The sequence below is a fragment of the Sorex araneus genome, chromosome 2 (genome assembly GCF_027595985.1).
Source record: "Sorex araneus isolate mSorAra2 chromosome 2, mSorAra2.pri, whole genome shotgun sequence".
Taxonomy (NCBI): Eukaryota; Metazoa; Chordata; class Mammalia; order Eulipotyphla; family Soricidae; genus Sorex; species Sorex araneus.
This window is the reverse complement of record NC_073303.1, coordinates 369,915,742-369,928,418: the sequence shown is the minus strand read 5'-3', so window position 1 is coordinate 369,928,418 and position 12,677 is coordinate 369,915,742. Positions and strand designations below refer to the sequence as shown.

The window sequence follows — 12,677 nt, the reverse complement described above, 5'->3', positions numbered from 1 at the left end:
CTTTCAGCTATGTGCCCAGAATTTAAGAGAAGACGAAGAAACACAAAGTATGAAATAATTTCTCATGATTCAGCATTAATATAAAATATCCTGTTTTGTTCTGAAAAATCTTATTCTTAATCGTACCACTGTTGACCTCCAGCATTGCAGAAGTAGTACTACAAGAATTGATAATCGTTTATTACGACTGGTAGTAGAGACAGTCCTCCCCCCAAACCCATAGTTCTTGTTAAAAAGTATGTCTAAGAGTTGTAACTGTTCTGTATAAAACACTAATGTGAGAAATTCTCATTTCCCTTCCACAGATGAAACACAGGGAGATAAAGCCAAACAAAGTATCAGGGTCAAATGCACAGAATATCTTGACAGAGCGGAAAAATTAAAGGAGTACCTGAAAAAGAAAGAGAAGAAGCCGCAGAAGCCAGTGAAAGAGGGACAGCCGAGCCCAGCTGAGGAGAAGGGGTAAGTATTTTAACAAATATTTAACCTTATTAAATATCTTTCGTTCAGCTACTGACATTGAGTCATGCGCCATATCTTCACTGCTGCCTGTTTTTATTGATAAAGTTTTGTTGGAAAGTAATTGCAGCCTTTCATTTGTCTGTTGTCTAGGGGCATTTGTGTCATACCAACAAAGTCAAGTTTGTGTGACTAACACTGTGGCCCATATAACATTAAAATTATTGCTAATTAGTCCTTAGCAGAAATGTTTGTGAACCCCTAATTTATCAGGCTCAGGACATTTAAATCCTCATGTAGTGGGGGTACAGGAGAACACTGGTGGGAATGATTCTGGGGTCTGTACCCTTTGGCCGTTATAGAGTATTGAAGACGTTAGTTACAGATGCCGACACAGTCAGCCTAACGGGTTGGAGAGTATTCTCTGCTGAGTGCTGGGACGCTTCCTCCCACACCCTCTGACCATTTTGTTGGTGCCAGAAGTGGTTCCAGAGACAGAGACTTACGGAAATGAGGTTCTAGGGGACTGGGAGACGATAGGGTAGTCAGCGCGTGCCTTGCGTGGGCCTGACCCAGGTTTGATCTCGGGCGCCACACCGTGTCAGATGTCCTGAGGCCCCCAGCATGTCCCGGCTGTCCCTGGGGTTCTGCTCTGTAGATGGTTGCCTGAGGATCACAAGGAGTGGCCCTGGGCATCCTTGAGTACCGCTGGGGAGCCCACCGCACCCCCACTGGTAACACACAACCCTAGCTGACAGCGTTGGTCCCGGTGGGAAGGTTGGCGGGTGGCGAGGTTCTGGTTAGCCGAGAGGGACACTCCGCCCTCGTCGCTCAGCTCTTGTGCTCCCCAGCAGTGCCTGGGGGTCGTGGGGATGTGAGCCAGAGGTGGCCGTCTGCGTCACGCTGTGAGAGAATTTGAAGAAAGGGACAAGCTCCAGGTTTTGTCATCTCGATTGAACAAAACCCACATCCCCGCTGAGCCTTGGGCTGTGTAGTTTCAGCAGGTGGGACTTTGCCAGGGGTCTTAGAGGAGAAGAAAGGCCGCCGAGGCTTTTGTTGCCAGGCTGGAATTCCGAACTAGGGGGGGGCTGCTGGAAGTGACTTAAGGCCACCACCTGATGGCCTGGGTAATCCCTGGCACCAGAGGGCCTGAGCAGCACTGACTCCCCAGTGGGGCCCCCCTTGAGTGCTGGGCCTAGGGGCCCAGAGTCATAGGGAGTGGCCCTGGGCTTGGGAGTCTCCTCCAGCACTCCACAGTTAACCCAGACCTCGCTGGGAGAATCCTTTGCACAAGTGCCAAGGCCTCAGACAGCCGTGCCAGCAGTCGCGTTCTCCGCTCCTGAGAGCTGAACTCGCCGAGTCTCGAGGCCCCTCTGGCTCTCTCTGAGACGCTTCCTGCTAGTAGGGGTGCACGGTTCTCCTGTGCGGAGCAGCAGGGCTCAGTTTGGCTCATTTAAGCACAAATGAGCTTATTAGAGGGTAGCTTACAGAATTGGGGGGGGAGCCAGGCAGGCATTCTGTGTCACTGGGAGCAATGCCCAGCCTGACGAGGGGGGTTCAGCTAAAGATCCGCCCTGCCAGGGAGCCGACAGCAGGGCCTCTGCGCTGCTGACACAGGCACAGCCCACCTCCGCTCGCCTCCCTCTTCTTGGGGAGACTGAGAGCAGCCCTCGCTGCAGGGAGCCGGGAGCAGGGGGTAAGTCCAGCCTCCACGACAAGAAAGCACAGTTGGAGTAGTGGGAACTGAATGTGCTCACACACTGCCTCACGCGACACCTTCATCCAGAATACTTTTGAGTATAAAAATGCCTCTTAGCGAGCCCTCCGGCTTAGGATAGCCAAGGTCCGCGGTTTAGAATAAAGCCGTCAAGCTTGTTTGGAAACAGGAGTGTCTTGTGGCCAGAGCAGTGGCACAGTGGGTAGGGCTCTTGCCGCGCGCCTGGGTTTGATCCCCAGCATCCCGTATGGTACCCTGAACACTGCCAGGAGTGGCTCAAAAGCAAAAACAAAAAAAGAGGAGTGTCTCATATTTTTAAAATTATATAATGCCATATATTTTACTTTGACATTTTCCATTCAGCGTTTTATCATTTATTTCCAATAAACTATTTCTACATCATTTTTAAAGTTTGCAGTGAATGCATCATATACTAATTCCTATAAATGAACATACATGATTTCTGATTTTTCTCTTGATGCAAAAAGTATGGGTATGATTATCCTTTCAGACAAGTCCTTGAACTCGTGAGTTATTTCTTCCAACAAAATTCCCAGGTATGAAACATCTGGCTTGATTCATTTGTTCCTGAGGGCCAGAAAGTCTTTTCATGAGAAAGCCCATCTCTCCTCGGAGCCCCGGGCTGAGGATCCAGGCCTTGTACCTCAAGTCATGATTATTCTGCATTTCCCCCCCCCCCCCCGTAGTGACTTCTTATTTGAAACTGGAACAAGCCTGGTCCTGATGGGTTTTATTGTTGTTTACAAATCTGCAGTTCATCTTACATCTTACATAAGATGAGCTGTGGGGGTCATGTACTTACGAATTAATACATACGTAGGTAATGTCTTGGGAATTTGGAGGAGTTCCTGGCTTCTTTTTTTTCCTGTTCATGATTCCAAATTAATGGATAATAATGCCTGCTGTTTAACTTGTTCTTAAATGTCAGGAATATAATTTTTAATGTGTCTTGCTTTTTCACTTAAATCACAAGTATTTTGGATTAATCTTTTCTTCACTTTTGTCTTATTTTGATAGCAATGAGAGGTCATTTGAATATATTAAATTCTTTTTATTAGGAATGACAGTGATGGAGAAGGAGAATCTGATGATCCTGAAAAAAAGAAACTACAGAATCAACTTCAAGGTTGCTTTAGATCTTCTTTTTAAGTTTACTGTCTTATTTTTTAAAAAAATATTACAAAACAAAATTAAAGCAAAACCCCAAATCCACTTCACTCAATTGCTTGTTTAAATAGTTTTTTTAACCTGTATTTAAATGAGGTTCAGGAATTGACTTTAGTTCCCAGTGGTCACATGCTAACTGTGTAGACGCCTTTCTTAGGATTTACTTTATTTGGTCTCTGATGGTTGGGGTTTTTTATACCATAAAAATATTATTCCTGTTTTACCTGCTTTGAAATGTGTCAGTCCACACAGTATGCCCTTTCAGTTTGTCTTGCTCGCCCCCCTTCAGAGACGGTAGCTTTGTACTGTTAGCAGAGTACGAAATCTGATGGTATTTAAATTCCCAGCATTGCCATAGCTGTAGTTTATTCTTTGGTGACTTCCTCATGTTTCCCGCCTACTTTTCCTCTTCTGCTTTTTCACCCCATTTCATTGTTGCCGTCTACCTTCACCAATTTCTGCTTCCTGTTCTTCCTCCACCAGATCAAAGCCCTTCCTGCTCCACCCAGTGCATTGGCCCGATGGGAGGCCACGGGTTTCCCTCCGCCCAGCTCTGGATTCCACTCCAGGGTCTGATTTAGGCAGTTCTCTACTTGCTTAGAGTAGAGTCAGAGGCCCCAGCTCCAAAACTCAAATGAGTAACTTCTACTCTTGAAAGGTTATACAGTATAAATACTGTCTGGCATTATATCTGGAAAATTCTTGGGGCTCAGTAAATGGTAGCTCTGAGTATCTAAAAAGATACTGGTGGATATTGGTGGAGGGAAGCGAACATTGGTGAAAAGATTGATGTTGGAACATTGTATGCCTAAAACTTCATCATGAATAACTTCATAAATCACAGCCTAATATATATACACATACATATACATATATATTTTAATAGACATCTATTTAATTGTTGGGTAGTTACGGAGACCTGAAATATTAAATAATGATTTTTTATTTTGAATTTTATACTGTGATCGGTAATGTCTGTTTTGTTAATTTGAACTTAACGAATGAATGCATGAACAGAGAGAAAGGCTTTCCTTTCTATAGACTTAATCTGGATTAATAATTGGTGACAATACCTAGATTTAACCTTGCATAATCTACCTTACTGTGAAGATAAATGATAACTCATTTAGAAAATTCATAGCAGAACTTGAGTAAATGGTGCTCATATATAACATAAATTTACTTTTATTTAACTGGAACAAGGAACCATTGAATGAAGTAAGTTGACAATCTGAATGAAATGTTGAAGAGTAAAGGGTAGAAGGAAACTGGCCTTTTTTCTTAATTTAGACTTCATTTGAACTTTGAAATTGTAAACAGTAATTATGGTTTTACTTAATTTAGTCTACATAGATTTTTATAATTTGGAGAAATAAGCTACAGAATATAATTTAGAGTGATTGATAGGATGATCTTACCTAGTGGCCAGCACGCTCTGTTGGGTACCGGCCACCCTACATAAAGCAGTGACATGTCTGTCTTGGAGCAGACTGCATCGTAGCTTGTGGTTGATTAGTCTCGTCCTACCAGAAAATTGGAGAAGTTTTTGATAAACAATTATCTAAAAAGGTTTTCTAGTGAGCCATATTAAAAGAAATCTTTTGTTGGTTTGCTACGCCAATGGTTATAACTTTTTGATATTTAGTATTAAAAAAATGAAATAATTAGGGGCCAGAGCGGTAGTACAACAGGTAAGCTGCTCGCCTGGCATATCTGGTTCCATTTCCAGCACTCCACATGGTCCCCCGAGTCTGCCAGGAATGATCCCTGAGCACAGAGCTAGAAGTAAACCCTGAGCACCACCGGGTGTGCCCAAAAACAAACAAAAATAAAATACCTTTAATGGTACAAAACCTCAAAAAACTGTAAATAGGTTTAATCTGAAGCCAAATCAAAAATTTGGCAGATCTCAAGAAGGTATTGTAAAGTAATAGGAATGTATTACTCTCTTTTTCTGTCATGCCTTTCATTCTCTTTTTCTCCACTTCTTCTCTTCTCATATCTATGAATATCTTTCCATTTGCTTATCTTTCTTTTTAAAAAAATTTTGTTTACTTATTTTTGCTTTTTGGGTCACACCCAACGGTGCTCAGGGGTTACTCCTGGCTCTGCACTCGGGAACTACTCCTGCCAGTACTCAGGGAACCATATGGGATCTGGGAATCGAACCCAGGTTGACTGCGTGAGAGGCAAACACCTTATCCACTGTATTATCGCTCCGGCCCCGGATTTACTTCTTAAATATATTAAGTAGTTTAAGAAAACATTAGATCACCATTTCTTTGTTTAAAAGGAAAAACGACAGGTCAGAAATAATCTGTTGGACAAGACTGCCGGTGCTCCAGAATGGCAGTCGTTGAGACAGTAGCTGTTCGAGCAGCGTGCTACCAAGCACTCTAAAACTCCATTCCTGGATCCTTCTGACTGTCTGAGTCGTTTGAAAGTTTGGACAGGTGAAATTATTCTTATTTAACAACAAGGAAGCAGAAATAGCAAAGTGAAATGACTTTTACTCTAGTTATCAGCCAGCCGCCCAGGCACTCCTGCCCCTGCTGACTAATCTTGAAGCTGCTTCCTCATCACTCTGCTCTAGACAGGCTTAGTGGCGTTTTTATAAAGTGTTTCCAGGCAATTCTGTAGTTATTTCTTTGACATCATCTTTTGTGTTGCCTAATATCTTTCATGGAGTAGTCTTCCCTAATTTAAAGCTTACATAAATTTTTTAGGTGCCATTGTTATAGAGCGACCAAATGTGAAATGGAGCGATGTTGCTGGTCTCGAAGGAGCCAAAGAAGCACTTAAAGAAGCCGTGATATTGCCCATTAAATTTCCTCATCTTTTTACAGGTGAGATAACTTTAAAATTGTCCTTTAATGATTTTTTAAAGCATCCTGATGACTGAGGTAAAGCAGTATGTATTCTTGTCACCTTCAGTTGTTATATATAAGGCAGTGGTAATGCCTTTATCCAAAGATACTCCATATACATACATGTCTTTGTAGTATATGTATTGCAGAACCACCACGTTGTCAGCCCACGGAGCATAGGTAAGTCTGGCAGAGACGGGTGCAGCACCCTCATTGAAATGGAGTGAACACTGAGCTCTACATTGCAGTTGACAGGGCAGAGTCCACTTACGTTGGGAAAGTCAGGGTTTTCGTTAGAGTAAAGGTTTTGCTTTTGCTTTGATCACCTGTATACTATTCTTTTTCAGATACTTCTACTTATCCACGTTGCCTTATCATATTCTTAATGTATATCTGATACTTTTTTTCCAGCTGTGACCTAGCCCAGTTTGACTTAGGCTGTGTTATAATTCCTATTGAGCAAAATTAAGATTAATTTACATATTTTGTACAACTAGTATTTAAGGGAGAGTTTTCTTAAGTTTGTCAAACCATGGGGCCAGGAAGATACAGAAATTCGTGCTTTGCATGCAGGAGGCCTGGGTTCACTCCCTGGCACCTCATGGTCTCCTGAGTATCTCCCTGCCCCAGTAACTCCCAAGCACTACCCCTGAGCACCACAGACACAACCAACAAAAATGTCCTCGTTATTTGAAAGAAAATATACTATATGTGATAAAAAAAAACCAGTGAACAGACAGTTGACTAGAACTGCCTCGGGAGTCAGCCAAACTCTCTTAGGTTCACTCTTCCAGAAGTCACAAATTTCCAAAGAAAATACTTGCAGCTGCCCTTCCCTGTGGGTGTACATTCTGCATTAAGCAGCACACACAGCAAATGATCAAGAAGTGCTTTTCAACATCACTCATTTTCTGCTGCTGAACTGGAACCACAGAGGTCGAGGGCCCTTCTGTACACATAGTTTTCTATGTGCACACTGTAGTTTTCATGCATAAAGCGCGAATGAGCAAGCAGATGATTCTTTCTGTGTAAAAACACTTTGGGCAAAGTGGTCTTTAGACAGGGAAATGTATGCATATAAAATACATGTATATGATATATCTTTGATGAATTTTAAAAAATTGATTTTGCCAGTAGCTTTAGAAAAATCTCATCACAGTTTTCTTCAGTATGGGTGATGTCTTTAGTCGCAGAAATGAAGCGTCTTGAAGGTCTCACGTATTTTTCTGGTGTGACTTTCAGGCAAGAGAACCCCTTGGAGGGGGATCCTGCTGTTCGGGCCGCCTGGGACGGGGAAGTCTTACTTAGCCAAAGCTGTAGCCACAGAAGCAAACAACTCAACGTTCTTTTCAATATCTTCTTCTGACCTGGTTTCTAAGTGGCTAGGTGAAAGTGAAAAGTAAGTCAATAAGTTGGTTTTTTTAAAAGATTCTGTTTGTCAGGTAATTGCTGATGTCATTTTATAAAGTAATGGTTTCTTATTAATAAACATTTAGAGTAGTTGACATAACTTATTTCTATATCAAACTTACCTTCACGTTGAGATTTATGTTGTGGGCAAAGATAGTTAAGAAAAAAAATACTAAGCTGTAAAGTGATTTTCCAGTTGTACATTTTTTATTTTCTGGGCCAAAACATGATTAGGTTTTTTAAATCTTGTAGAGTCCCTTAATATTGGCATGTTGTTTTATTATTATTATTTTTTTTACTGTTATGTCATTTACTGTTTTTCAGAAACTGAAAGCTTTTACTTGTTTTTAGGTTAGTTAAGAACTTATTCCAACTTGCCAGGGAGAACAAACCTTCCATTATCTTCATTGATGAAATTGATTCTCTTTGTGGCTCAAGAAGTGAAAATGAGAGTGAAGCAGCACGTAGAATTAAGACAGAATTCTTGGTTCAAATGCAAGGTAATTGTAATTTTTAAAAAATTTTGTTTTCTTGATCATGTACCCATTATTATACTTTTAATAGGAAATAATTTGAGCAGAAATTTTCCAGCCTTAAAGATACTGAGTGTATCATTTTGCTTTCTTTCACTCTGGTTATCTACCACTTAGGAATGTAATTTTACCCAACTGTAATCATTTTGTGGGACTTGCTAGTATAAATAGTAAGGAGGTTCGTGCATTCATGAACTTATACCTGAAACAGAATCATTAGTAAGTGGAAAATAGAAGTTGAAGTCTTTCAAGAAGTCTTTCAATGCATTATTGTTAGTACTTGTTAGTACCTGTGGCAGGACAGTGGTGCTCTCACAGGCCTGGTGGGCATTCAGTTTCTGTAATGTGCAAGGGCTCTCTTTCTCTTAAAGTTTTTAATTCTATTTTGTTTTGGGGGCCATGCCCGGCCATGCTCAACGGTTACTCCTGACTCTGCTCAGGAATCAGTCCTGGCAGGCAGGGCGAGGGCTGTCTGTATGGCGAGCGAATGTGGCATTATGGCAGGAAGGAGTAGCTGTGGGAGTTGCCAATCAGGCTTTCGTGAAAAAGGCCAGAGCTACCGAGATTGTGCTGGGGTCTGAATGCAGTGAGTCCCGCTGCAGATACCTGAGGGCGAAAGAGGGTCAGTGATCTGGTTCCAGTGTCACCTTCTGTTTACTGGGGACGTAAAGTCCTGAGGTTACATGCAAATCAAAATATGCATCCATTAGTTTGGGGGGTTCTATTCTTGGGAATATTTACATATTTTAGCAGTATGATATTTGATTGAAAAGAATTTTTATCAGATTCTCAGGATGAGACTCTTTAACATTAAGGTACCATATTTTTAAGATGAGGCTTGACAGACACCAAAATGTCAACATACAGCAGTACTCCTACATTATTAAAAGATAAATAAATAAAATGTCAACATATTTGAGATAACACATATTTTGATGCAGGGGTTGGTGTGGACAATGATGGAATTTTGGTTCTTGGAGCTACAAATATACCCTGGGTTCTGGATTCTGCTATTAGGCGAAGGTATGATGACAATAATTCTCTTGTTTCTAACTGCAGATATGTAGCAAGTGAGTAGTTTTTCTCTAGAAGGAGACACTCTAATACCTTTTCAGAATTATTAAATGTACTGTTGTCCTCTTGCTTTGCACAACGAGTGGCAGGTGTTTGCTGTATTAAGAGTTGAGATTTCTAAGATTGGAATCTGTCACATTGGAAAATAATTACCTATTCTTACCATTAGTTCCCATTTAAGTTTGTGGGTCCCAATGCCTTGGATTTTTGCAAATTGGCACCAGAGATACTATAGCAGGTGGGGTGCTTGCCTTTCTCTTCCCAGCTCTCCGTGTGGCCCCTCTGAGCCCACCAGAAGCAATCTGTGGGCAGAGCCAGGATTAGGGCCTGGACATTACTGGGTATGGCCCAGAACTAAAGCAAAAAATCCCAAATATTTGGTATTTCAGTGGGAAAAAAATTCATAGAAAATTTTATCCAGTGAGGGGCCAGGGAGATAAATCAATGCAGAAGACAGGATTTGATCTCTGGCATCACATGGTCCCCTACGCACTGAGCCAAGAATAGCACCTGAGCACCACTAGGTATGACCCCGCCCTCTGCCCTCCCTCCTTTTTTTTAGTCACATAACTAAATGACAATGCATGCTAACCAAGTTAAATTTTCAGTTTAAAATTTTCTGTTGATTTTTTTAGTGAAACTCGAGCAAAAGGAAAATATAAAAGATTCAGTCTTTCTTCTATATTCTTTACTCCATTTAGTCTTGTACTGCAAAAATTAAAAAAAAAAACCTTTTGTTTTTGCTGTTTTTATCTTTTTTGGTTTGCTAGCTTCTTTTTTCTGGAAAACATGCCCCAATTCTGGGCCAGAGTGATGGCATAGAGGGCAGGGCGCTGTCCCTGTATGCAGCTGCCCCGGATTGATCCCTGCGCCACCTACAGTCCCTGGGCCCCCAGGAGCAGGCCCTCAGCGCCACTGGGTGTGGCCCCAAAATAAAGCATTCTGAACCCATTTCTAGAGCTAATGGGAAAAATCAGTGTTTTGATTTTTGTTGTTGTTTTAGTTTTCTGGGCTACGCTGGCTAAGTGCTCTGGAGTGACTCGAAGCAGTGCTCAGTCGTTCACACATACTGAGGATCGAACCTAGCCCTCTCGCATACAACGCACATGCTCTAGTGCTTTGCCGCCAGAAGATGAAAATTTTTTTCAGTTTTATTGCCACAGAGCTGACTCATAATTTTTCCTCCGTGCTTTCTCCCTGTCTCTCATTACCAAAACCTCAAGACAGCAAGCTGTTTATTCTGTTTAACGCCTGTTTCTTCTTTAGAACAGAGTGGAGTCATTTGTTCTCTTGTCCCCACTGAAGTGTAGTAGGGCGCTGTACCTGGGAGATAGCTCAGAGAGCTGGCGTCGTGTTCACCGTGCCGGAGCCCCGGGTGCTATGCTCACAGCCTCACGGTGCCCTGAGCACCACCGGGAGTGATCCTTGAGCAGTGAGCCGGGAGTTTTGGCACCAGGTGTAGTTCCAAAACCAAAAATGACGGACTTGAGAGATATCACAGCATGTAGGCATCCCAGATGGCGCCCTGTGCGCCCTGAGGAGTAATTCCTGAGTGCTGAGCCGGGAGTAGCCCTTCAGATCACTGAGTGTGGCTCAAAAACAAAAAACAAAGCCTGAAAAAAATTAAAATCTGCTTTTTAAAATAAGTAAAATAAAGTGAGCACCTGGGTGATACTTGAGTGGTTCTGGGGCATGGGACTCAAATTCAAACCCCAGTACGCAATCCTCTGTCCCACCTCCAATTCAGAGCACTGTGGGTGTGGCCCTGAGGGCCAGAGCACCGCCAAAGAGTCCCTGTCTGCAGGCCACCTCACCCTGGACTACCCTGCCCAGTTGGCCTTGATTCTTAGGAGTGGTCCCTGGGGCTCCCTGCGCACTGCTTGTGAGCCCTCAAAAGCAAAATAAAGAGGCCTTTTTGTGTAACTATATTTATTCTATGAGAGTAATCGTTACATATTAACCTTGATCGAGAAGTTCAGAGTGTGATTCTGTGGGAAACTAATAGTTCATGAGTTACAGTCGTAGAAGCCCCATAGCCAAAATAACCCCCAGAGCATATGCAAACACTTAAACAGAACTGGTTGCCTGCTCTTTGTTTTTATGCTTTGAATATGTTCTGAGTATTCCCCCTTATTTATTCTGAATAGATAGGCCTCACTCCTGACCCTTTTGGGTCCATTTAACTTATCCTCATTGTGCACAAGAGACACTAAATATTTTATTTTAGAAAATACCCTTAATCAATTGAAAATGAATGTAGTAACATTCTTGGTTTAATTTCTTCATTCATTTTAAGATTTGAGAAACGAATATATATTCCTTTGCCTGAGCCCCACGCCCGAGCGGCAATGTTTAAACTGCACTTGGGGGCCACTCAGAACAGTCTCACAGAAGCAGACTTCCGAGAACTCGGAAAGAAAACGGATGGTTATTCCGGGGCAGACATCAGCATCATCGTGCGTGATGCACTCATGCAGCCCGTTCGCAAGGTGCAGTCGGCCACTCACTTTAAGAAGGTAAGTTTCGCACCTGAAGCCTTCTCTTTCTCTATGTGTCCCATGGAGTTTCGAGACCTGCGTTGATTTTATCTCTGAAGAATTTTAGGATGATCGATTCAGTGGACTTAACATGATATTCATGTTTTCATTTCATAGAAAAAAAAAAACATTTCCCCATTAGTAGCCACTATTTATAGTGGAACCCAGGGACGAGATCTCCAAGCCTGCTCGGATCGGAACTGGGCCTCTTCTACCCAGATCCCCCATTTTCCAGTAGCTAGGCAGTGACACCCAGAAACTGCCCCCCGGCGCTGTGTAATCCCATGAACAGCCAACATCCAGAGACTGTAAAACCAAGCTCCCGGAAGGCCGCGCAACATCTTATAGCCTACTTCTCCTTCTGGAGAACCTGGCAAGCTACGGAGAGTTTCCTGCCCACGTGGGAGAGCCTGGCAAGCTCCTCATGGTGTATTCATATGCCAAAACCAGTAACAATGATGGGTCTCATTCCCCTTACCCTGACAGAACCTCCAGTGCGGCACCATTGGGAAGGACAAGTAAAGAGAGGCTTCTAAAATCTCAGTACTAGGACGTTACTGTGACCTAGAATGGAGACGTTACTGAGACTGTCGAGAAAATTGACGATCAATGGGATGGTGATGGTGATGATGATGATGATGATGATGATGATGATGATGATGATGATGATGAGTAGTCCTAAAGTGTTTGAGAGATTTTTGTGAATAACTTAGAATATTTATTTGATAAATTATAGAAACTTCAGTTTGTAGTTGCTGCTAATGCATTTATACCTCAAGACAAAATAGAAATAATGTTGAAACATTCATATTGTCCACATGAGAGCAGATTTTCCTGTGCTGGTGGGTTCTTGAGAATTGAAGGATTTGCATACAAAACTCGAAGATCGAAA

At 42.3% G+C, this 12,677-nt stretch overlaps 1 protein-coding gene across 2 annotated transcripts in view; it reads left to right on the top strand.

Annotated features, from left to right (window-relative positions):
* VPS4B (vacuolar protein sorting 4 homolog B) overlaps positions 1–12,677 on the top strand; it is a 34,162-nt gene that overhangs the window by 12,584 nt on the left and 8,901 nt on the right. For both annotated transcript variants that reach the window (XR_008628561.1, XM_004601696.3), the window contains exons 3-9: positions 306–462; positions 3,256–3,323; positions 6,091–6,210; positions 7,474–7,630; positions 7,993–8,141; positions 9,116–9,197; positions 11,545–11,764. Coding sequence is in view for 1 of the 2 variants with exons in the window: in XM_004601696.3 (XP_004601753.1) it covers positions 306–462; positions 3,256–3,323; positions 6,091–6,210; positions 7,474–7,630; positions 7,993–8,141; positions 9,116–9,197; positions 11,545–11,764 (953 nt within the window). In the remaining variant the exon portion in view is untranslated. The remainder of the gene's footprint in view (positions 1–305; positions 463–3,255; positions 3,324–6,090; positions 6,211–7,473; positions 7,631–7,992; positions 8,142–9,115; positions 9,198–11,544; positions 11,765–12,677) is intronic.